Below are 23,056 nucleotides of genomic sequence, written 5' to 3'. Positions count from 1 at the left end.
GTGAGCGCATGTGCACACAGTGACCGCATGAGTGTGGGGCTGCCTGCCAGCTCCCCCCGAGAGCCCTGCTGCCATGGATGCTCCCCCGGGGTGCCCTTGTTTTTAAAAAGTGCTGTAAAGGGCAACCCCGGGGGCTCAGTGGTTTAGTGCCACCTTCAGCCCAGGGCGTAATCCTGGAGACCCAGGATCCAGTCCCACGTTGGGCTCCCTGCAGGGAGCCTGCTTCTCCCGCTGCCTGCGTCTCTACCTCCCTCTCTCTGTGTCTCTCATGAATAAATAAATAAAACCTTTTTTAAAAATACTGTAAATATTAAGTAGGAATAAAGAAGGGATGGATAGCAGTGCTGGCCTGAAAGAAACCCAGCCAGGGGCGCACGGCTGCCTCAGTCAGTGGAATGAGCCACTCTTGATCTCCGGGTAGTGGGGTCGGACCCCACGCTGGGTGTAGATATTACTTAGAAATTAAAAGCAGAGAGGAGAGGGAAAAAAAGAAAAGAAATAAAAAGGAAGGAGGCCTAGCCTGCATTGCTGATGCTCTCAAGATCATCTCTGGTAGCCAGGGCAAGAGGGGAAACAGACACCTTACAAGATGTCTTGTTAGGGTCGCTTCCGGGCCCTGCCTGTTTGTGACAGTGTCTGTAAAAAGGCCAGTGGGAGGCAAAGGGAATAAAAGCAGACACAAAGTTTCCAAGTGTAAAATATCTCTGAGTTTCCCAGCAGCCAGAGTGAGAGAGGAAATAAGAGTCTAGTTGTCCTCACCAGAGCCTCCTACTCCCGGCAGTAGATCTCACCACGTGCAGGGACGTCTGTGCACGTGTGACGGGTGTCACAGAGCTGTGGGTGGGAGAGGTTTCTAACCGGGCCAGGAGGGGAGATACGCTGAGTCTGAGCCTGGTCGGGCCTGTCTTTCTCGCTGCACACGGCAGGCCCTGGTCCCAGGGCTCAGACAGGGCAGCGCCGGGAGGCCAGGCGCACACGGCTGTCCTCGGCAGGGCTCCAGATCCGGGCATAGCCAGCGTGGGGCAGCAGTAGCCGGTCCTGAGTGCCGTCAGGGCTGATGAGGCGCTGGGCGGCCAGCAGGTACTCGCGGCGGAGGTCCAGCCGTGGGCAGGGGCAGCGACCCGGGGCCCACACGTACTCGAGGGCCCGCAGTGGCGAGCGGTTCTTATAGATGAGCTGCACCCGAACCTCATAGCGCGTCTCCTGGGCCTGGTGGAGGCGGCTCAGCACTCGGGCTCTGAACACTGTGGGCAGGGCCGTGGGGAGGCTGGCTGGACGCTCCACCCTGGGCACCCGTCCCCACACACCCCATTACCAGAGAAAGGAGCGGGGTCAGATGGGGCCCTGGAGGTCCCTGGGAACTGGGGGGGTGGGAGTGGGGAGGACTGGGGTCAGGTGAGGTCAGGGACCAATGAGGGGGTCAAAGGTGAGGTTAGGGCAAAGGGTCAGATCAGGGAGTCCAATTAGGGTCAGGAGGGGTCCAGTTGGAGTCAGGTCAAGGAGTTAAAGGTAAAGTCAGATCGTGGTCAGGGGTCAGCAGGACAGGGGTCACGTTCAGAGGTCGGAGCCAGGTAAGGAGTCTCTCACCAAAGTCACTGCCACAATAATGGAGCAGCCGGTGCGCACGACCTCGAGTGTCCGGGCAGGGTTCGCAGGCGTCTGTGGGGGCCGAATGGTAAGGGGCAAGGGCCGCCCCTGCCTGCTTGCTCCCCACCCCCTGCCGGGCCCGCCTCACCTGGGGTGGGGGTCGGGATCCGTGGGACAGTGGTCGCTGGGGCTGCGGGCAGTTCAGGGGGCTGCGCTTCCACCTGCCGCGGCTGCTGCTGCCGCAGGGACCAGCCCAGGGCCTGCGCCTGCGCCTGCGCCTGGAAGGGGCCGTAGCGCTCCCGAGGGAGCCAGAACTCGAACTCGATGCCGGGGTTGGGCTCCTGCAGGAGGACCTGGAGGGATGTCACACCTAGGGAGCCGCACGGACAGACGGCCCAGCGTCCTCTGGCCCCAGCCTCCGCCCCTTCCTGAACCCCAGCCATCCCCTACACCTCCCACCCCGGCGCCCTCAGAGGTGGGCCCGCACCTGCAGGAGCAGGTCTTCGGAGGTGGGCCCAGCCGCCTGCAGCTTCTCCTCTGGCCCTGCAGCGCGGGTGTAGACCACACGGGTGCCCGCCGCCTCGTAGGTCCCGGGCGGGCTGACAGCCCAGTTCCCGTTGAGCAGGTAGCGCCCGTCGCCCCCTAGCAGCGCTGCAGGGGACAGGTCAGCGCGGGCTCCCGGGGCTCCGGGGGGGGGGGGGGGGGCGGCCCGCCTCCCGACCCCGGCTCCCAGGGGCCCCCAGGCGGCCAGCAGGGTGCCCCCCTCGGACCCCGCGATACCCAGGTGGTTGCGGCTCCGGTGGGTGACGCGGATGTGTCTGGCGCCCTCGGGGATCAGGGTCACGTTCCAGTACCCAGCGAAGGCACCTGGCCGGGAGGAAAGCGGGGCGTTGGGGCGCAGGCGGGAGGGTATTTGAGGGGCTTGAGGGTGAAATGAGACGCTGCGGGTAAGGAGCTTAGCCAGGGTCTGGGGCCCCGCACGGTCGCTCAGCTTCGGGAGTTGGGTTCTTCGCGCTGAGCGCAGCGGGGAGTGAGAACCCCTCCGCTCCGGGGAGGGCGGGACCATCGGGCAGCAGCCAATCAGAGTGCAGGGCGGAGGGGGCTGGGCCACAGGCTGGCCAATCGCTCGGCACCTCGCTTCCGGGCCCGAAGCTCGTTAAAGGGCCCGCGCCCGCTCGCGGGGAGGGCGCGGGGGGCGCTCACCCGAGTCTCGGAACACGCGCTGCACCAACAGACAGGACTCGTTGGCGCCGCCGCAGCGGCCGCAGTGGTCTTCGTGGGCGTCCGAGCCCAGCAAACCGTCACAGCCGGCGCTCTGCAGGGGCGAGGAGGGCGAGCGCGGCGTCCCCGACGGCCCCCCTGCCCGGGGCGGCGCTGGGGGCGGGGCCCACGAGGAAAGGGGCGGGCTCTGGGGGAGGAGGCCGCGGGGGAGCGCGTGGTGGGCGGGGCCTGGGCTGGAGGGGCGGGGCCTTGTTAGGGGCGGGGCTCGCGGAAGGGGCGGGGCCTGGCGCCGCGAGGGCTGGGGTCTGAGGTCGCGATGCGCGGTCGGGGCCTGGGTGTTGGGGGGCGCGGCGGGGGCCCCGGGGAGGCCTTACGAGGCAGCGGCCGGCCACGCAGAGCCCCTGGGCGCCCGGGCTGCAGGGGGTGCCGTCCAGGACGCGGCCGAAGCTGTGGTAGAAGGCGTGCCCCTCGGCCAGGCAGTTGAGGTCGCACTGGTTGGGCGCTGCGGGAGGAAGCGTGGCCCGCGGAGGCCGCCGGGGCCCTGTGTTCGAGTCCCGCCTCCTCTCCCTCAGACAGGTGAGATGCAGCCAAAGCCGCACGCCGAGGCTGAGGCCCAGCCAGGTCTGGCACCTAGGCGTCCTGCCTCCGGCGCGGGGACTGTCCCAGGCGAGGCTCCTGGGCGTGCTCGCAGGCACTCACTCAGGTAAGGACTCCGTACACCCCACCTAGGGCTAACACCCTTGCCCATTCGTCATTCCTTCTTTAGTTCCGCAGTCGCTCACAGAGCACCTGCTGCTTCCCCAACACTGTTCCAGGCCTGGGGGCCAGCAGTGGGCACAAGTCACTCAGCACATGGGCCCTGCACCCAGCACGTGCCCAGTAAAAAGCCTGGGTGTGTCACTGGCCCTCCGCAGGACTCAGTTTCCCCCTCTGCCTGGCAGTGGGGCACCACCATGAGCCCTCCGATCTCACACGGGGGCCACAGAGCCCTGCCCCCTGCTCCTCCGGGCTCCCCCCGCCCCCCAGCCTGGCCAGCAGACCCTGCCTGGAGCAGAGCCCAAACCCGCCTTGGCAGGCCTCTGCGGGGGTGGGATCACCACAACTTCCCTCTAATTCTTAGGGGAAAAAAACCACAACCGAAAAATAACCCCCCAATGAGGTCGACAGATGGAACGTTCTCCATCCCTGTATCTGCTTCCACTATGGTGTCCAAAGCTTTCTGCTTCCGTTAGTTCTGGAGGCGTGCTGCCCCGGGCACACAGTTATGTAACTTGCTGTTTTCAGCTAAATGTGGCAACACTTCCTGCTACTGGGATAAGTTTGAGAACTATTGGCCTCTGGATACAGCTCCCCCTAAATCCTCAGCCTGGTGTTCAACCCTGTGCTTTCCCCTTTCACCCCAGCTCCTATAGATCCTTCAAAGCCCCAGCGCTAATATTCTCTCTTCCTTGCAGTCCTGCCATCCTCCCGCTTTCTTAACAGGCCCTTCTCCCTGCCAGCTCTCCCTGCCTCTTCTGGACCAACAGGAAGACTTGGGAAGGCCACTCACCACCGTAGAAGGGCACCCACTGGTAAGTCTTCTGGGTGCCCAGGACAGGGTGGCCATTGTAGAGGGCACATTGGAGGTCTCGGAAGGGAATGGCCCCTAGGGGACAGTCCTGAGGACAAAGGTAGGTAGGTCTGAGGCTGGAAGAGCCCCAGGGGAGCCCAGAGAACCTGGTGGGGTGGCACAAGTGTATCTGGGGGCACGAGCAGGGAAACAGAAGGTCTTCCAGGCACAGCCAAGGGGCCGGTAGGTGGACAGAACTTACCGGGAGACGGCAGAGGCGGTACTCGTGGGTGTCTCCCCAGCAGGACTCCTCCCCAGGAAACCTACAGGGAGCACGGAGGCCCAAGTGTGGTCAGGACCCCCAGTAACCCTCTCCCCAGAGCTGGCCTGCCCTCCGCCCCCCACTTTGGGCTGGTCAACCCCACCCACATTCCATTTGGATCAGTGGGATTAAAAGGCGAAGCATGTGTGGGCAGGCTGAGGGTGCGGCTAGGAGTGGGGCGGGCAGGCAGGAGAGGAGGGGCAGACACCCCCAGCCCCCCAGCCAAACCCTGGCTTTCTGCTCACCAGATGCAGTGCCGGCTGCGCACAGAGAGGCCCCGCCCACAAGAGCTGGAACAGCGACTCCAGGAACCCCAGGGGGTCCACTCACCGGGACCCTACTTGGGGAGACAGAGGCACCAGCAGCCTGGCGAGGAGCCTGGTGGCCCCCAGACTGCGGGCCGGATCCCTAAGTCCGCGCGCTCCCTGGGCCCAGGTCCCCCTTACCTGAGCACTGCCCCCTAGACCGCAGTTCAGGAGAGTCCAGAGCAGAAGGAGGTTCTGGAGGGGGCGCGGCAGTGGGGGCGCCAGCGGGCCAGGATCTGCGCCCCAGCTCCGTCCCAACTGGCTGTGTGATTTGGGGCAGTAATCTAACGTCCCTGGACCTTTGTTCTTGTCTCTAAAAAGTGGGGTAATAACAGAGCCCTCGTTACAGGGAAGTCTCGGGGCTCCGTCGCGTCAGGTGAGCAGGTGGCACAGGGCCCGCTAGTGGGGGGAGAGCTCAGGAGTATCTGCTGATTGCATCGACTGTGTGGACTGTGTGTTGTCTTCCGATGTACACAGTAGGTGCTAAATCCGTGTGTGGTTGTGGAGGGAGTCGTCCCAGGATAGTGCGTGCTGTCTGCAGGGTCGGGGCCCCATCACTGCTCACCCCACCGTCGTCCTCCTTGTTTCTACCTTCCTGTGTGGCCGAGGGCCAGCCACTCCACTTACCCCGGCCTCAGTTTCCTCATCTGTGCAATGGGGACCAGCTGGACCCAGTCCAGGGCTCTAGGAGGGACTTTCCAGAAGGTGCAGCAGGTGGGGGCGGGGTCAGGGGCCGAGCCCCTGGCTGAAGCCCCCCAGGCTGCACCTGGACCTGCGGGACCACCTCAGCCCCCAGGCCCCCCGCAGCAGGGAGCCCCGGGATTGCGGGATCAGGAGAGGGGGTGACCTGGCCCCAGTCCAGCTGTCAACGCGTGACCTCATGTGCGGAGGGCGTGGGCCCCACCAGGGCGGCCTGCGGAGGGAAGGGGCTGCTGATGAGGACGCAGGAAAGAAGGAGGCATCGGGGGTGAGTGGATGGGGTGGGGGGGGAGAGGCTCTGCCTCCCGGGGCCTCAGTTTCCTCATCTGTCAGGGGAACGACGAAGTCACTCGCCATCCACACCCTCCTCCTTGTGACCATGGCATTGCTGGAGGAAGGGGAGGCAGGGGGCCACCTGTGAGTCCTTCCTCAGGCCAGGGCCGGGTGCCCGGGGTCAGCAGTCCCCAAAGGCCGCGGAGGACAAGCTGGCATTCTCCAGGCCGACGTCCTGGGCCCTGGTCCTGTGCCAGCCGACCCTCTGCACGCTCTTGAGCCTCAGTGGCCCCGCTCTGACACTCGGACCCAGTGCATCAGGGGCTGGGGCCCGTGGAGGCTCCAGGTGCTGGGGACCTGGGGGACCAGTGGGCAGGTCCCCTTCTCTGCCCAGGGCTGTGTGGCCCGCTGCGTCCCTGCCCCTCTCTGAACCCAGAGCCCTGGCTGGCCTGGAGGAAGGTGGTGGCAGAGCTGAGGTGCGGCGGGGCTGGGCCCTCTGACTCCCCCTCCGGGGCCGCAGCACCACCAGCTCCAGGGGTGGGGCTAGGTGAGGGGTGGGGGGCTAGCAGCACTGTGGTCTACCCGCAGAGACCCTTCCCGGAGGAGCCACCTCCTTCCGGCCGCACTCCGGGACCGCAGGTGTGACTCCAGGGCAAGCCACGCCTCTTAGGCCTCAGTTTCCCCAGGAGAAAGCGGGGCAGGGCACTCCCCCACCCTGGGGATTGCTGCCGGGCCAGCCCCTAGCCGGCCCGGAGAGTGGGAGGATAGGAAGAGGGACTTACCGGCTACGTAGAGCCCGGGCGGCACGTCCTGACTCCCCGGGCGGCCCCAGGACGAGCGGAAGCGGCGGGGCCCGCGGGGAGGGGCGGGGGGAGCCGGGGCAGCCCCTCCCACCCGGCCTCCCGGGGCGCGCCCAGGCCGGGGTCCGCAGGGGCGGCAGCCCCGTGCGCCCTCGCGCGGCCGTCGCGCGCCTCGGCGCGGATCTGCGGCAGGGGACTGGCCCGGCCGCCCGGGGCTCGCAGCCGCGGCCTGCTGTCCCGCTGTCCCGCTGTCCCGCTGTCCCGCTGTCCCGGCGTCCGCTCTCGGTGACCTTGGAAAGCCCGGGGCGGGGAGCCCTGCGGGAACTGGCCGCCCCTACCCCCACCCCGGGGCTGCTATTCCGGGCGCGGCGCTCAGGGCCCGGGAATGTGCCAGAAGCGAGGTGGCCCTGCGGTGCCCGGAGTCCCGAGTCCCGGGGCTGCCCGCTTTCCACCGACGCCCAGATCATCCCCGCGGGGTCCCCTTTCCCAGTCAGTACCCGCTCCCTGGTCCTCTCCCCCAGCCCTCCGTCAAGGTCACCCTGCTGAGGCACCCTGCTCGCCTGGGCTGCAATCCCGGGGTCCCCCTCCAGGTCCTGGCCCCCCCAGGGCAGGGCCCCATGGCCCTGGGAGCAGTGAGCTCCGGAGGCCGGCGTGGGGGGCAGAGAGCCCCCGTCCAGCCCCGCCAGGAGCATTCCCGGGCACTGCTGTCACCAGAGGCCGGCCCCACCCTGCCTTCCGCCCTCCCGGCCTGGCCCTGGCCCCGGCCCTAGGATTCCGGCTTCCCACCCAGGCCGTGGGGTGGCGGCGTTCCTCCCAACGCTCTCCCAAGTGGACGCCGCTCTTTGGCGAGGACGGGGTGGCCCCAGGGCCCCCACCACCCGCCCTTCCACAGCCCAGCATCTGCGCACTGCCCCCCACCCTGCCCATGCAGGCAGCGGCAGATGCCCCTCTGCTCACCCCTGGCACTCCTCACTGTTGCCCATGATGCCCCTGACAGGCAGGTTGAGGGGGTGGGGACAGCAAGGGGACGGCGAGTGGACGGCCCCTCTGGTCCCCCGGCAAGCACAGGCTCAGCTTGCCTGCCCCCTCCTCCTGGCAGCCGGCTGTGGGGTGTGGAGCCCTGAGCACGGGGTGGGGAGGGGAAGGGGCTGTCCAGCCCCGTGGGCCCTCCTGGAGCAGCTCGGAGCCAGGCCCCTCAGAGCCACTTATTCACGCGGCATGTCCTGAGCACCTACTATGTGCGGGCACAGCTGAGAAGGCCGGTAGCGAGGCTGAGGGAGGCCCCGCCTGGAGGGGTGGAGTCCTCCCTTTGACCAGAGCACCCGAGGCCACTGCAGATGGGGATGGGGTCGGGACGGCCCTCACTGAAGAGCCCATTGCCAGAGAGGAGGCGGCAGGTGCAAAGGCCCTGAGGTGAGAATCAGTGGGTCAGAGAGGGGCCGAGGGATGGGAGCCCCGGGGGGCGGGAGGGGTGCTCCAGCTGGCCGCGGTGGGGGCCAGGGAGGAGGCAGCAGCGACCCGGGGCTGGCCGCTGTGCGGGCCCTGAGGGTGGAGGTGAGGGGCGCCCAGTAGGGAGCCGAGTGTGCAGGCGGTGCCCACAGGTCCCATGGGCGCCACGGTGGGGAGGGAGGGGTGCGGCGGGAGCTCCGCCTGAGCTGCTGGGGAGGGAGGTGCCCGTTGGCTGAGGGGGGCAGGCTGCGGGGGGGGGGGTGCAGGCCCAGGGGTCACTGCAGGCGGCGCTGGGTGGGGGGAGACGCCCATGGGCCGTGAGCAGGGCCGAGTCTGGCCGCGGAGAGCCGGGCAGGGGCCCTTGACACACTGGGTGTTCGCAGGATGGCTGAGGTCACAGGGCGTGAGTGCCTGCCCCGCATCCCCCTTGACAGAGGCAGGCGGCGAGCTAGGAGACGTGAAGCCGAGGGTGGGGGGACAGGGCCTGAGAAAGGGTGGCAGGAGGGCGGGCGGGGACGGCTGCGGCAGGCACCTCCGCTGAGCACCTACTGTGTACCGAGCCGCGGCCTGGGGCCTGGGGGCGGCGGCTCAGAGCCGGGCTTGGCTCAAGAGCTCCACCAAGTGGGCGATCTCCGCCCCGAGCCGCGGCCCCGGGCTCCGCGGGCTGTGCATACAGCAGGCCCCGCGTCCGGTCGAAATGCACTCGGGGACACTGCTCTGCAGGGAGAGTATACAGCAGGTCCTGCACCCGCGGGGACTGCATGTAGTGGTCCGAGCCTCCCGGGGGTGCATGCAGCCTGCTCCGGGGGTATGCAGCAGTCCCTGCCCGCTGCCAGGAGGGGGCCTGGGTCGCTGAGTCCTGCGGGGAGCCCTGCGCAGGGAGGAGGGGTGCTGGGCAAGGTGCATACAGCCGTCACCGCCGCTTGGGCCCCGGCGCCTTGGGGACGGAACTTCGTGCCAGACCTGGATGAGGCGGAGATACAGAGTCCTGCCCGCCCCCCCGCGCCCCCTTGGGCCGGGCCTCCCCCCCTCTGTCCTCTGGCCGCAGCTCAGCTGGACTCAGCAGATTCCCAGAGAAGGAGGCAAGAGCGCAGCTCTGCACCCCCCGCGCAGGTGGAGGGGTGCTTACGCGGCGGGGACTCCGGGTGGGCCGCCCCTCGGCCCCCCTCTGCGGTGCCCTGGCTCAGGCCCCCAACAGGCGGGGGTGCGGACCCCTACCCGAGGCGGGGCTGGGGGATCCGTTGGACATGGGACCCCCGGATATAGGTCAGCGGGGCTCCTGCAGCCTTGGGCCTCAGGAGATGCGCTCGCGCACACCCCGTGGCCTCCACCTGCCCCCCCCCCCAGGCCTCCTGTGATCCCTCAGGCCGGCCACATGGTCCCTGGAACACTTGGTCCTCCCGAGGACACTGTGGGGAGGCTCCTGCCACCCCTGGCCCAGAACCCTGGCTCCCTGGAGCTGCCCAAGGGTGAACCGTGGCACCCACTTGCCGGGCCCGGACAGTGAGGTGCAGAGAGGCACAGCTGCCGGCAGCAGGACCTGGGGGCACGGGGACCGCTTCCCACCCTGTCTGAATGGGCGTCCTGGCTTCCTTCTGGAGGGGGTGTCGGGTTGGGTTGGGGACCCGGAGGTGGGGGGCAGCGGGGCGGGACAGGGTGTGAGGGATGGGCTTCTCTGCGGGCCGAGCGGCGCGGACAAGGCCAGGGGGCTGGAGGCCCAGGGAGCACCCAAGGGGGTCTGCGGGGGGAGCCCAGGGGGCAGGGCGGCGGACTCCCTGCGGCCCGGCCAGTCACCCAAGGGTCGGGTGACAAAAATCAAGAAAGTTATGCATGACATGGTGCCATTTCCAGAAGAGGAAAAGGGTGCGTGTTACCTAAGTTGAGGCAGGAGGTGGCCGGGAGCACCCCTGCGGCCCACCGTGATCCTGGGCGCGGTCGCCTGTGACCCAGGGGCTGCCTTATAGGTTCTGTTTGAATTTCTTGGAATGACCTTCTTTTTCTTTTTTTTTTTTTAAGATTTTATTTATTTATTCATGAGGAACACACAGAGAGGTTAGAGAGGCAGCGACACAGGCAGAGGGAGAAGCAGACTCCATGCAGGGAGCCGGACATGGGACTCGATTCCGGGACCCTGGGGTCACACCCTGGGCCGAAATGCGGCGCTAAACCATTGGGCCACCCGGGCTGCCTGACCTTCTGATTCTGATTTTTTTTTTTAATTTTTATTTTTATTTATTTATGATAGTCACAGAGAGAGAGAGAGAGAGGCAGAGACACAGGCAGAGGGAGAAGCAGGCTCCATGCACCGGGAGCCCGACGTGGGATTCGATCCCGGGTCTCCAGGATCGCGCCCTGGGCCAAAGGCAGGCACGAAACCACTGCGCCACCCAGGGATCCCTGATTTTTTTTTTTTTTTAAGTAAAATCTTATTTTGGAAAAATTTTTAGATTTACGGAAAGTTGCAAAGATGTTAGAGAGTTTCTGTCTGCACTTTGTCATCAGTGGTGTGATTCAGTCCCCCCAAGATGTCCCCGTCCTCGTCCCAGGACCTGGGATGTGTTGCCTCCCACGGCAGAGGGGACCTGATCCAGGCCCTGAGGTGGGGGTGACCCTGGGTTCCTGGGGGTCCCCCGAGAGGGAGGCAGGGGGGAGCCCCAGAGACGGGCAGACCCTGCGCTGCTGGCGGTGAGGACGGAGGAGGGCCGCGGGCCGGGAGGGGGCGCCTCTGGAAGATGGGGGGCAGGAGGGGGTCTCCCTGGGGCCCGGGGGGGCGAGGGGTGACCAGCTCTGTCCACACCTGGGTTTTAGGACTCCCAACTTCACCACGTGAGGTTGATAAACGGGTGATTTTTTTAAAGCTACAGACTTCGTGGTGATTTGTTACAATAGCCCCAGGAAAGGGACACTTGCTGTGGCAGCTCAGGCGCCGGCTCGGCTCACCCCTATGACTAATTAACGTATTAGCAGTGACTATTCCTGTGACCCAGCTCCCAACTTCATAGCATTTCACCATGTGTGTGTTTTTAGCTAATTTCCTTTTTCTGGCCCAGGATCTCACCCAGGACTTCCATGACGTTGAGCTACTTTTCTCATAATTGGAAAAAAGACCCAAGCAGATGAAATACAGATGATTCGTGTAGAAATCTGGCCGGGCCTGAGGCTCACGCAGCGCCTTGCACACAGCCAGAGTGCATCCGTGTCCCTGGAGGGAGGTCGAGGCACCACCCGCGGGCACCTGCCATCCCACCTGTGTACTCCGTTGCTCTCCCGGTGGCAGCACGGACCGCCCGCCACTGCCATTCCGACCTGGGTGGATGACACGGCGTCCAGTGGGGAGGCCCTGGTTAGGGAGGGGGTGGCCAGGGGGCTGACACGCCCCTCGTCTTCCTCATGGGTGGACAGTCCTGAGGAATGTCGTGTCCAGCTCCTTAGGGACCTACGGGGCTGACCAGGGCCCACCCTGCCCGCTCCTCCCCAACCCCTCACCCCTGCTCCACAAAACAACCCACCGCACCAAACCCTTGCTTCAGGCTCCGATTTTCGGCAGAGCCCAGACCCAGATATAGGAGGAGAGACACGCGTCCTTCTTCAGTGTCCTGCTGGCCTGGATGAGGTCAAGGGAAGTGAAGAAAGGGGACAGGGCCCCAGGCCCCCAGGTGCAGACCCTGAGAGAAGGAAGAGGAGCCTCGAAGGATAACCGGAGAGACTTGGAAGAAGGGTGGGGGAAAAGCCTGCAGAGGGGTGTCGGGAAGGACGAAGGACGCGAGAGGGCAGTGCTTCTAGAAGGAGCCGCAGAGGCGCGTGAGGCTGGGAGAGGCAAGGGCAAAGTTTGGTCCTGGGGCGGGGGAGCCAAGTCTAGCCTCCCCCTCAGCGCTGGGCCGGTGTGGACGCGGCGCATAGCCGCAGTCATGGGGTTTCTGAGCTCGGCTGTCCCCGAGGAGCTGCGGGTGGGGCGCGCTCACCATGAGGGCCTTTCCCAGGCCAGGAGGCCGGACAGACAGACGGAGCTGGGAGCCTCGCGCTCTCCCTCTGGCGCCTCCCCCGCCCCTGCCGTGTGAGCCTCCCCAGGGAGGCCTGGCTCTCTGCCGCCCCCTCCACCTGCGGCAGGTATTTTGAGCGAAGCTTCCCGCATTTCTCCCAGGAAATGTGCTGAGTCTGGGGAGTTATCTCAGGTCAGTGGAGGAGTAGACGAGACGGAAAGCAAGCCTGCGGCCCGGAGCCTGGGGCCTCGGCGGGGACGAGGGGGGGCCGGGCTGGGGGCCAGCCCGAGACCACCCCACCTCTGGACCGTGGACCGCGGGCAGGGGCAGCGTGGGAGGGTCGGCAGGGCCCCCTCCCACCCTGCCTCTGCTTGCCAGGCAAACGGCCTCAGTTTGTTCATCTGTAAAATTGAGGGTATTAGTAACCTCCTAAGGTTGTGCCTTCTTTGGGGACGGGGGCGGGGGGGATCTAAAATTCTTCATTTGTTGTTGTTGTGGCAAACATAACAAATTTACTGTCTTAAGTGTTTTTCACTGGCAGCACACGCAGCACACTCACCCCATCCTGCAACCATCCGTCTCCAGAACCTTCCATCTCCCCACACGGAGACCCATCCCCAGGAAGCACTGACCCCCACCCCCGCCCACCCCTGGCTCCCACCACCTCCTCTGTCTCTGTGGACGGGCCTCCTCTGGGGACCTCCTGGGCGTGGGGTCCTGCAGGAGGCGTCCTTCTGGGTCTGGGTCCCCTCCCCGAGCCTGGCGTCCTCGGGGTCCGTCCACGTGGGGGCAGGTGTCGGGCCCCTTCCTTCCCGAGGCCAGGTCGTATCCAGGGTGTGCACGGACTGTGCTGTGTTTATTCATCCACTGATGGACACCTGGGGTGTGTCCGCCCAGCTCTTAGCGGTTGGGAGTTACGCTGCTATGGACAGTTGTGTTTTATGTTTTACGGTAATTTAATTTTCATCCTAGAGTGGCTGGGGAGGGGTCCTCGCTGAGGGGCAGCTGAGAACGGGAGGTCTGGGCCTGTGCTAGAGGCTCGGCCGGGAGGGGGCAGAGCTGGGGTCGGTACAGCTGTCACGCAAGCCGTGAGGCTCCCGGCCAGGGTCTCAGGGGCTCCCAGGGCCCCCAGTGGGGTGCGGTGGGGGTGTGGACAGGGGCTCTGGGCTCCAGGCAGCACGCGGAGTGCAGTCCAGCAATCCTGGGCTCGCATATGCCTGCCTGAGGCTGGGTTTTCTGCCCCGTAACATGGGGCTAAGCCAGCCCCCCTATGCAGGGACCAGCTGCTGCCCGCAAGGGGCCTGGCTCGCCCTCGCTGGCCCCAGGAAAGTGCTAGAGTCAGGGCGATCTCCCGCGGTCCTCCTGCGGGCCACCTTCCACATGCTGATGCCCCGGAGGGGCTTCTCAGATGCCCGGATTAGCCCGCACGGGGAGGAGTGCAGATCTCAGGGCGACGGTGGCACAATGGCCCAGGCCCCTCAGCAGGGATCTTGGGCTCCCGGGCTGCAGCCAGCGGCCCCCAATGCCAACCTCAAAACCTTGGCTGCGGTGCAGAGGCCCGTCCTCCACAAAGGAACCGAGCCTTGCTCTGCCCCCTGCGCTGGGGCCCCCGAGGGTCCCCCATGCCCCGGTTGCCCCCGTTGGACACACCGGGTGGACATGTGATAACTCAGGAGGTGTTTCGGTCCCTGGCGGCAGGACCCGGCCGGATTCCGAAATCTGATCTCCTGTAAAATTCCAAGGCCTGATTCCAGCCCCAGGGAGCCCTGCTAATCCCTCCCCATTCCCTGTTATGTAACGTTCGGGATTAATACTGTGGCATCCAGAGCCGCTGCCTGGATTCCAGTCCAGCCCTGGCCCCTCCTGGGCCCCCCAGGCCTCAGTGTGCTCACCTGTAAAATGGGGAGAAGGCCAGTTCCTGTGACCCAGGACTGATGTAAGGGTGACATGAGAGGACACAGGGAAAGGGCCTGGAACAGCCTGCCGTGTGGCTCAGAGATGTCCCCGCGGGTTCCCAGGAGGGTCCACGGTGCCCACGTGTCCCCGCCAGGAGTCACACGCCCATGTCTGCCCTCCGGTCCCCTGATTCTGTTCCTTCTCGCTGCCTAATGTCCTCTGTATATGACACCCCGACCGAGCCGGGGCCCTCCTGGTCCCTGCCCCAGCCCGCCCTCCCTCCCTCCCTCCCTCCCTCCCCAACCAGCCCCGGCCTTCCTTCCCTGTCCTCTGGATCCCGCCACTGCTCCCCAGAGCCACTCCGCTCGCGGCTCCCTGGGGCTCCTGAGAGGACGAGACGATCTCTCTGGCCTCAGTTTCCCGCTCAGGGAAATGGGCGCGCTGACCCTCCACCGCCTGGCGGGAGGCGCAGGGCTGGCGCGCGGCACACCTGCCCCCTCGGGCGCCTGCCCCGCCCCCGCCCCGCCCCCGCCCCGCCCCCTCAGCCAATAAGACGCGGCCCCGCGGCGCGCGGCCCCAGAGCCGCGGGGGTCGGGCCGAGGCTGCGCCCGGCGCCCGGAGGGATGGAGCCCGGGCCGCGGCGGCCGCGCACTTCCCGCCCGCCGGTCTCCGCCTTCCTGCGCGACCCGAGCTCCGGGCGCGTGTACAGGCGCGGGAAGCTCATCGGCAAGGTGCGGGGCCCGCGCTGGGCGTCCGGGCGAGGGTCTCGGGGCGCGGGGCGCCCGGGCAGGGCGCGCTGTGCGCGCGCGATCGCGGCCCCGGCGGGCAGGGGCGCCCCGGGTTTTGCTTCTGCGAGTCTGGGGCCTGGGGCCGGGGGCTGGGTCGGGCGCCGGGCTGTGCTGCACCGGGGCGCGGCGCGGGGCCCCCGTGCGTCCCGGGGTGCGGGTGTGCACTCGCGTGTCACCGCTGTCCGGCCTTTGTAGAAACTCGGTGGCGGGGTCCCCGCGTGCGTATGTGAACGCGCGCCCCACCCCTGCGGTCTGTGTCCCGGTGGGGAGTGGGTCGTGCTCCGGTGCTGTGGTCCCTCCGCGGGATGGATCCGGAGGTGGACACGTCTGTGTACGTGGCCTTGCGTCTTCCTGTGTTCCTGTGGCTGCAACGCAGGGATGAGGGTGTGAGCTGTGCGTCCGCGCATCTCCTGTGTGTGTGTGTGTGTACGTGTCCGAAGAGGCCTGGCTACCTGTCCGCACACCTGTGCTCGCCGCTGAGCCGCCGCCCCCCCCTCCCGGCAGGGCGCCTTCAGCCGCTGCTACAAGCTGATGGACATGTCCACCAGTGCCGTGTTTGCCCTCAAGGTGGTGCCTCGCGCTGGGGGCGCGGCCGGGCGCCTGCGCCCCCGTGGTAAGGTAGGCCCGGACCTTGAGAGCCCCGGGGCCCCACAGGTCCCCGGCGGTCCCCAGAGAGGCCCCTGCACGGGGTGGAGGCTCTGCCCCTGGGCCCGAGCCGCGGGCGGACGTGTGGGCCCACACCTGCAGGTGGACCGGGAGATCGCCCTGCACAGCCGCCTGAAGCACCGCAACATTGTAGCCCTCCACGGACACTTTGCTGACCGCGAGAACGTGTACATGGTGCTGGAGTACTGCAGCCGCCAGGTGCGGGGGGATGGGTGCAGAGGGAGCCGGCATGCCTCTGCCCCCCCCCCCCCGCGTCTGCTGTGCTCACCTGTCTCTCTGTACTTACCTGTCTCCACCTGTGTCCACACCAGGCCCATCTGTGCTCATCCCTGATGCACCTGTGCCCATCTCGGCTCTCTTGACTTGCTTGCGTCTACTCATCCCCAGTTTATTCATTGGCCCATCTGCGTCTGTGGCCCTGTGGGACCACCTTAAGGCAGTAAAGCCCACCTGAGCACACCTGTGCTCCCCCCCACCCCCGTGCCCCGCATGTACCCACTTTGGGTTCATCACAGATCCTCTGGCCCTTTTCAAACTTACCCACGGCCACCTGGGCCCACCTGAACTGTGTTCCTCTTTGGGCTCACCTGAGCGTACCTGTGTTCACCTGTGTGTCCTTGCGCTGCCACCACCGCCGCCCCCTGCCGGTCACCTGCAGTCACTGGCCCACGTTCTGGAGGCGCGGCGGACTCTGACGGAGCCCGAGGTGCGCTACTACCTGCGGGGCCTGGTCAGCGGGCTGCGCTACCTGCATCAGCGGCGCATCGTGCACCGTGACCTGAAGCCCAGTGAGCATGGAGACGGGTCCTCGTGGGGGACGGGGACGCTGGGATGTGGCTCTGCCCTCATAGCCCCTCCCCTCTGGCAGGTAACTTCTTCCTGAACAAGAACATGGTGGTAAAGATTGGAGACCTGGGGCTGGCCGCCAGGGTGGGCCCAGGGGGCCACTGCCACAGGTAAGTGAGCAGCTCTCAGCAGTCTCTCTGCGGAGACACAAGTAGGACCAGATTGGCCTGTGGGCCCCGGCCTTCCTGAGCTCCCCATTATCCCCCCCCAGAGTGCTCTGCGGGACCCCAAACTTCCTGGCCCCGGAGGTCATCTCCAGGAATGGGCACTCCTGCCAGTCAGACCTCTGGGCTCTTGGCTGCATCATGTGAGTGGGTCCTGGGGAAGAGGGTCAGGAGTACCCAGGTGGGGACAGGTGTGGGCAGGTGGAAGCATGCACAGGACAGGTAAGGACAGGCATAAGTATATAGAAGGGAACAGGCGGTGAGAGTGTGCATAGGACAGATGTGGACAGGCGTGTGCAGATGTGGGGCAGGTGGGGGCACACACCTGCCATCATGCAGGTGTGCAGGTATGAATAGTGCATATGGAACATGTATGTGCAAGGGAAGATAGGTTTGAGCATGCACAGAGGTGTGGACAGGTATTTGCAGGTGGTCGACACACAGGCAGTTCTGGGTATACACATACAGTTATGAGGTATATGCAGGAGTGGGACAGGTGCAAACATGAGTAAAAGAGAACTGGAAGGTAAAGGCAGGTGTACAGACATCTGGTGGTGTCAATCGGGTAGACAGGAATGGCCAGGTGGGAGCAGATGTAGGGCAGGTATGGGGAAGTGGATGCAAAGCCTGTGCAGAGTAGGAGAGTGGGGTGGGTATGGCCACGTGTGCATAGGTGTGCGCCAAGCCTGGACACCGAGGACAGATGCAAGCAGGCACTCAGGATCCTGCCCCCCACCCCCCGGGTCAGGTACACAGTGCTGACTGGCACCCCTCCCTTCATGGTGGCTCCCCTGTCCGAGATGTACCAAAACATCCGAGACGGCCGCTACCCCGAGCCCGCCCACCTGTCACCCAACGCGCGCCGCCTCATCGCCCGCCTGCTGGCGCCCAACCCAGCGGAACGGCCCAGCCTGGACCACCTGCTGCAGGACGACTTCTTCACCCAGGTGTGCGGTGTTCGACGGGTGGGGCACACCCTGGGATGGCGGGGCTCAGAGGCCAGGTGGCCTGCGCCGGGTGCTGACCCCGTGGGCCCCCCCGAAGGGTTTCACCCCGGACCGGCTGCCAGCCCGCTCCTGCTACAGCCCACCCTTCTTCACCGTGCCCCAGCCTCTGGGCAGGCTCTTCCGGAAGGTGGGCCGGCTGCTCCTGCCCCAGTGCCGGCCCCCCTGTGAGTACAGCACCTGCCCACCCCTCGCCTGCTCCCACCTGCCTGGCCGGCTCGCGTCTCAGCACCTGTCAGTCCTCCCACCTGCTCTGCCGCTCCCCAGCGATGGCCGAGGAGGATATGGGGGGCCAGGCTTTGCCCCCCGAAAAGCCTTGTGCTTCCCTCAGGCCCCATCACGGCTAGCGAGGCCTCGGGCCCAGGAGAAGGTGGATCAGATCCTGACCCCATGGAGTGGGGCAGTGAGGTGAGAGCTCCGGGCAGGGGAGGCTGGAGGCTCGTGGAGCACATTCTCACAACAGGACTGCGCGGAGGGGAGAGTCGGGGGGTCTCCCAAGCGAGAGGATGGAGCCTCTCACCTACCTCTGGGCTCTGGTGGGGGCCAGGGCCTCCCCTCACCCCTGCTTCTTCCCCAGGCCACCCTGTTGGACACAGGGGCTCCCCACCCGGAGGTCCCCGTCCACCTGCTCACCCATGGGACCCTCAGGAGCGACCCAGCAGGTGAGCAGACACTCCATCCTAGGGCCTGCTGGTGGGGAGCGAGGGTATCGAGGTCCTGGGGGCGATCACTGGGCCTCGCCAGGGTCGTGCTCCCTCCCTGCCTTCAGCTTTCACACCTGTAAAGCAGGAGGGGTGGCCAGAATCCTTCTGGGTTTAAGAGAAAGTTTTCCCAGATTCAGCAGTTTGGGGCAGGGCTGGTGGGGGGCATTGCGGTGGGGGTCCAGGCCTGCCCGTCCCCCTCCCCACCCAGGGCCCAAGGGGAGCCAGAGGCAGGAGGTGGAGGTGGCCATCAGAAACCTGCGGCTCTGCCTGGACCCGGGCCTCCCAGGTAGGAGCCCAGCGCAGCCCCGGGGGCCGCCTTCCTCCTGACGTCCGAGCACAGCGTCCTGCTCTGTCCAGGGACCCTGCGTATTTCTGGGGCTCCCTTGGGCGGGGTGGACAGAGCTGAGGGAGGCTTCAGGGCACAGTGACACCATCCTGCTCCCCAGAGTCTGGCAACCCCTGCCCTTCTTCCTTTCTCATCCACCCCCGCCCCAGGGTCCTGTCCCCCCCCACTCGCTGTCCTTGGAGCCTCTTCTTTCTCGTGGGATCCAGTTGGATTCTCTTATTCTTCTGTTTTATGCTCTGGGCTTCTGCCGTTCCTCCGCCAGACCCCCCTGACACCCCTTACCCAGCCACACAGGACCCCCCAGGAGAGCGGCAGCCCATCCTCTGGGCCCCCAAGTGGGTGGATTATTCCAGCAAGTACGGCTTCGGCTACCAGCTGTCGGATGGGGGCAGCGGTGTCCTGCTTCGGGATGGCACGCACATGGCCCTGCGCCCCCCGGGGGAGTAAGTCATGGGGCTCCTGTCCACCCTCCCATCTTTCTGCGCCCCTCCCTCGAGCACTTAGTGACGTGCACGCCTGTGGGCACGGGCTGCCTGCTGGGCCGCATGCGGCGCTACGCCAATGACCCAGGAGATTTTGGGAGGTGGATTTGCGAAGGCAATGAGCTGGGTGAGGTGACCGATGGGGGGCAGGTGGAGGTGACCCCCAACCAGCCTGGTAGTGGAGGGGCTTTCTGAAGAAGTGACACTCAGGCGAGACATGGAAGGTGAGAAGGAGCCCATCAGGAACAGCATCTGTGCAAAGCTCCTGACGTGGGGCCCAGCCTGGTGGGTTTGAGGGGCGGAGTGAGGTGGGGAGGCAGCGAGGACGGGAAGGGTGGGTCCAAGTCACACTTTTTTTAAGATTTTATTTATTTATTCACGAGAGACACACAGAGAGAGGCAGAGACACAGGCAGAGGAGAAGCAGGCTCCCTGCGGGGAACCCGATGCAGATGCTCATCCACTGAGCCCCCCAAATGTCCCCAAGTCACACTTTTAACGTAACCTTTCTGGCAGGAGTGACACAAGGGACCGCAGGCAGGTGGTTGGCCTAGCCAGGCAGGGAATGGCAGTGGCCAGGGTGGTGGCTGAAGGACGCAAGGGGGCTGCAGCTGGACTTGGGAGGTCGGAGCAGCCACGAGGCCAGGTGGGACGATGGCAAAGGGATGGGCTTGGGGCCAGGATCTCAGGATGGACGGGCCCCGCGGGGCGGAGGCATGGACGGGGCGGGCCTTCAAATCCCCGTCCGAGGGGCGCAGCTGGGGGGGGCTGTCCGCGGGCGTCGAGGGCCCAGGGGAGAGCCCGTGACGGCCGGCACCACCCCGCACCCCATCCCCAGCCGAGTGTGCTACGTGCCCAGCCGGGGGGAGCTGGAAACGTTCACCCCGAGGGACGTGCCCCGCCCGCTGGCCGCCAAGCTGGCCGTCCTCCGGCTCTTCACCTGCTGCCTACGGCGGCGTGTGCGCCAGGTGAGGCGGGGCGGGCGGGCCAGGTGGGGCGGGCCAGGTGGGGCCCCTGCTCTGCCCTGAGACCGTGGCTGGGCCTGTCTGCAGGAGGGGGCCCGGCCCTCGGCCCCCCCAGCGGCCCCCAGCCTCTGCTTGCTGCGCTTCCTTGTGTCCGAGCGGGCGTTGCTGCTGCTCTTCAGCGACGGGACGGTGCAGGTGAGCGCCGGGGTGCCCTGGTCCTCGGGGGCCGCGTGGGGACCCTCCCTCCCTGACCCGGCTCCTCACCACCACACCCCGCAGATCAGCGGCAGGGGCAGGGGCGACGGGGCTCACCTGGTGCTGAGTGGCGGCGGCGAGGAGCTGCGGCTCACGGTCTGGGAAGGCGGCCAGCCCCGCACCTCCTACCCCCGGGGCGCCCTGCAGAGCCCCGGCTGCGCCCCACAAGCCCGCCCGCGCCTTGTCCACGCTCTTCACATGCTGCAGAGCATCTAGTGGCCCCTGCAAGGTGACCGGGTCCCCGGCCCCAGTCCCGCTTCTGCTGTCTCCCCAGAGGGGTGTCCCTGGGGGCAGCCTAGGAGCTGGGGGTCCTTGCCTGTTCAACCCCCACTTTTCTTTGGCTTTGCTCCTTTTTCATTAAAAAGAAGCTGACTCTGTAGCCTGGCGTCTCCCTCCCTTGTGCAGTTCGAGACGTATTAGCAGGGGGACACTCAGGCCGGCGGGCTCTTGGCCCACTGCCCTTTGTGGCAGAGCCGGAAGGGCCGGGTCCCCAGGAACCCGAGCGAGAGTGGGGTCGCGCCGTGGCCAGAGAGCTGAAGTGGGTGACGACTGCTCGGTGCCCGAGCTGTAAGGAGGGGGTGTCTGGGCCAGGAGGGGACACCTCTCTCCGAGAGACCCGGATTCAAGAAGGACGCGGCCAGCGGGCAAGCAGAACGCGGGGGTGCCTGAGATCTGACACCTTGGGGTTGGGGAAACCCAACTGGTAGGAGACCGGGTTTTAAGTCCTCCAAGTCAGGTTCCCCGGGGGAGGGAGGTGACTCGGCAGGCGACAGGCCTGAGCCCCCGTCTGGGGAGCTGATGTCAGCAGGTGACCATAGAGGAAACAGGGACACAGAGACTGGACTCCGAGGGGACCAGAATGAGGGCGGAAAGGAGGTGTCGAGGCCGGCAGCACTGGCGACAGGGCACAGCCCGGGTGTGCGGGGGGCTCGTCGAGCAACCACTCCACCCCGGGCTGGGTGACCCTGACAGGCACAGCCGAGCCTCAGTTTCCCTGTCTGTAGAGGGGGGACGTGTCCCAGCGGTGTGATTCTCTGGGACAGCCAGCCTCGAAATCTGCGTTGTCAACACCCCCGCCCTGGGGGGGATCCATCATGAAAAAGCCTAAATGGCTGCCGAGCTGGGGGGTCCCGAGCCGGCTCCCCTGCCCCCCAATACAGGTGTGCACTTGCATGGGAGGAACTCATGGGAACACGCCCGGTGCACATCTGTGGAGGTGGAGAATTTTTGAAGCGTGTGATATGATATTGTTAGAGTTTTCTTTATAAAATGTGCTCATCCTTAGGCCTTCCTGACGGGGTGCCGCCCCAGGGACCCCAGGCGATGGCTCCAGACCTCTGTGGTTGTCAGGCTGGGGTGCTGCTGGCACCCAGCAGGTGGTGGGTGGGCCCAGGGAGGCTTCTCGGCGCCCCCAGCGCCCGGGACCCCCGATATCCGCAGTGCTGGGGGGAGACCCGCTTTACAGATAGAAACTGAAGCACTGACAGGCCTGATGCGGAATTTCTAAGAGCACGTTTCCTTTGGAATCGGGGGGAAAAGCAACAAAGATGCAAAGAGACGGTTTTGGGAGAAGCAGGGTGTCCGGTGCCCACGCAGCACCTCACGCAGCGTGAGCCCGTGACTGTCCCTGTCATCGTCCCTTGGTGGGGGCCCCTGCCGTGTCCATCAGGAGAGACGCCACCGGGCCTAGGGGCGCCCCTCAGAGGAAGCCGCAGCACCACGCGGGGTCCTCCACAGCCTGCTGAGGACCCCCTGCCCTGGGGGCGCACCTGCCTGCGGGGGGGGGGGGGCAGCCCACTGGGGGATGGACCGTGCGGGGCCTGGACACCTTCCAAGCAGGGCTTTCCCTTTTGAGCTACTTACCATCAATTCCAAAGTAAAATGTGGACGCCACCGATTTGTGACAAATTGCAAAAGGACAGAGCCACAGCGCTCGCCGGGAGGTCACAGGGCCAGCTGGTTCTTTTCCGTTTACCCACACCTGTGCTCCCCTAGAAGAGAAGGAAGCCATCCCCGTGACCTTGCCCCCCGTCACCCCCCGCCGCCCCCCACGTGCCTGGGCGTGTTTCTGCACCACATGGAGGTTGGCCTCGGGCTTCCCTCGCAGGGGCGGGATGAAGGCAGCGGGCATTTAGGGCCTGGGGAGGCCACGGAGGGTGGGGAGGCCACGGGCCTTGTGTGGCCTGACATGGGAGGAGAAATTGCTCTGTGTAAAACAGGGGCGGGAACTGGAAGGGCGGGTGGAGCCTCAGGGAGGGGGGGAGTGTGGGTGGAAGAGGACCGCGCAGGGAGAGGGCGAACACCGGGTGCTTACATCGGGCCTTTTGTCCTTTTATTATTTTTTTTTTAATTTTTATTTATTTATTTATTTATGATAGTCATATATATAGAGAGAGAGGCAGAGACACAGGCAGAGGGAGAAGCAGGCTCCATGCAGGGAGCCCGACGTGGGATTCGATCCCGGGTCTCCAGGATCGCGCCCTGGGCCAAAGGCAGGCGCCTAACCGCTGCGCCACCCAGGGATCCCTATTATTATTATTATTATTGATGAGAAATTCACATAACCTGCAATTAACGATTTTAAAGTGCACAACCCAGTGGCACTGAGTGCATTCACAATGTTGTGCAACCATCGCCTCTATCTAGTTCCAGAACATTCCATGAGTCCAAAGGAAACTGCCCTCCCATCAGCCGTCACCTCCCTTTGTTCCCCCCCAGCCCCTGGCCCCCCCGAGCCCCCTCCCCGTGCGTGGACG

At 65.7% G+C, this 23,056-nt stretch overlaps 2 protein-coding genes across 3 annotated transcripts; one reads left to right on the top strand and one right to left on the bottom strand.

Moving 5' to 3' along the window:
- Positions 1–684: 684 nt before the first annotated feature.
- ADAMTSL5 (ADAMTS like 5) lies at positions 685–6,878 on the bottom strand. 2 transcript variants are annotated; one of them, XM_026019391.2, is made up of 13 exons: positions 6,739–6,878; positions 5,612–5,897; positions 5,126–5,297; positions 4,925–5,016; positions 4,620–4,680; positions 4,358–4,466; positions 3,183–3,310; positions 2,791–2,902; positions 2,368–2,454; positions 2,075–2,238; positions 1,736–1,940; positions 1,588–1,659; positions 685–1,244 (listed from the first exon to the last, which is right to left on the bottom strand). In XM_026019391.2, exons 2-13 carry the CDS (start codon positions 5,629–5,631, stop codon positions 943–945), a joined length of 1,524 nt encoding a protein of 507 aa, XP_025875176.1. In that variant the 5' UTR covers positions 5,632–5,897; positions 6,739–6,878; the 3' UTR covers positions 685–942. The 2 variants fall into 2 exon arrangements, with proteins under 2 accessions (XP_025875176.1, XP_072578064.1); XM_072721963.1 differs by having other exon boundaries at positions 1,736–1,928.
- A 7,781-nt stretch (positions 6,879–14,659) lies between these two features.
- Positions 14,660–20,636, top strand: PLK5 (polo like kinase 5 (inactive)). The gene is given in 15 exon segments (XM_072721962.1): positions 14,660–14,812; positions 15,374–15,487; positions 15,617–15,733; positions 16,194–16,323; positions 16,404–16,491; positions 16,593–16,688; positions 17,294–17,492; positions 17,590–17,716; positions 17,881–17,957; positions 18,127–18,211; positions 18,462–18,539; positions 18,886–18,998; positions 19,001–19,042; positions 20,133–20,240; positions 20,325–20,636. Coding segments are annotated over 15 exon segments (1,674 nt in total). The 5' UTR covers positions 14,660–14,704; the 3' UTR covers positions 20,517–20,636.
- The last annotated feature ends 2,420 nt before the right edge of the window (positions 20,637–23,056 follow it).

Source organism: Vulpes vulpes, chromosome 9, assembly GCF_048418805.1.
Source record: "Vulpes vulpes isolate BD-2025 chromosome 9, VulVul3, whole genome shotgun sequence".
Taxonomy (NCBI): Eukaryota; Metazoa; Chordata; class Mammalia; order Carnivora; family Canidae; genus Vulpes; species Vulpes vulpes.
Note: the sequence above shows the minus strand (reverse complement) of the source record. Positions and strands in the feature narration are given on the sequence as shown.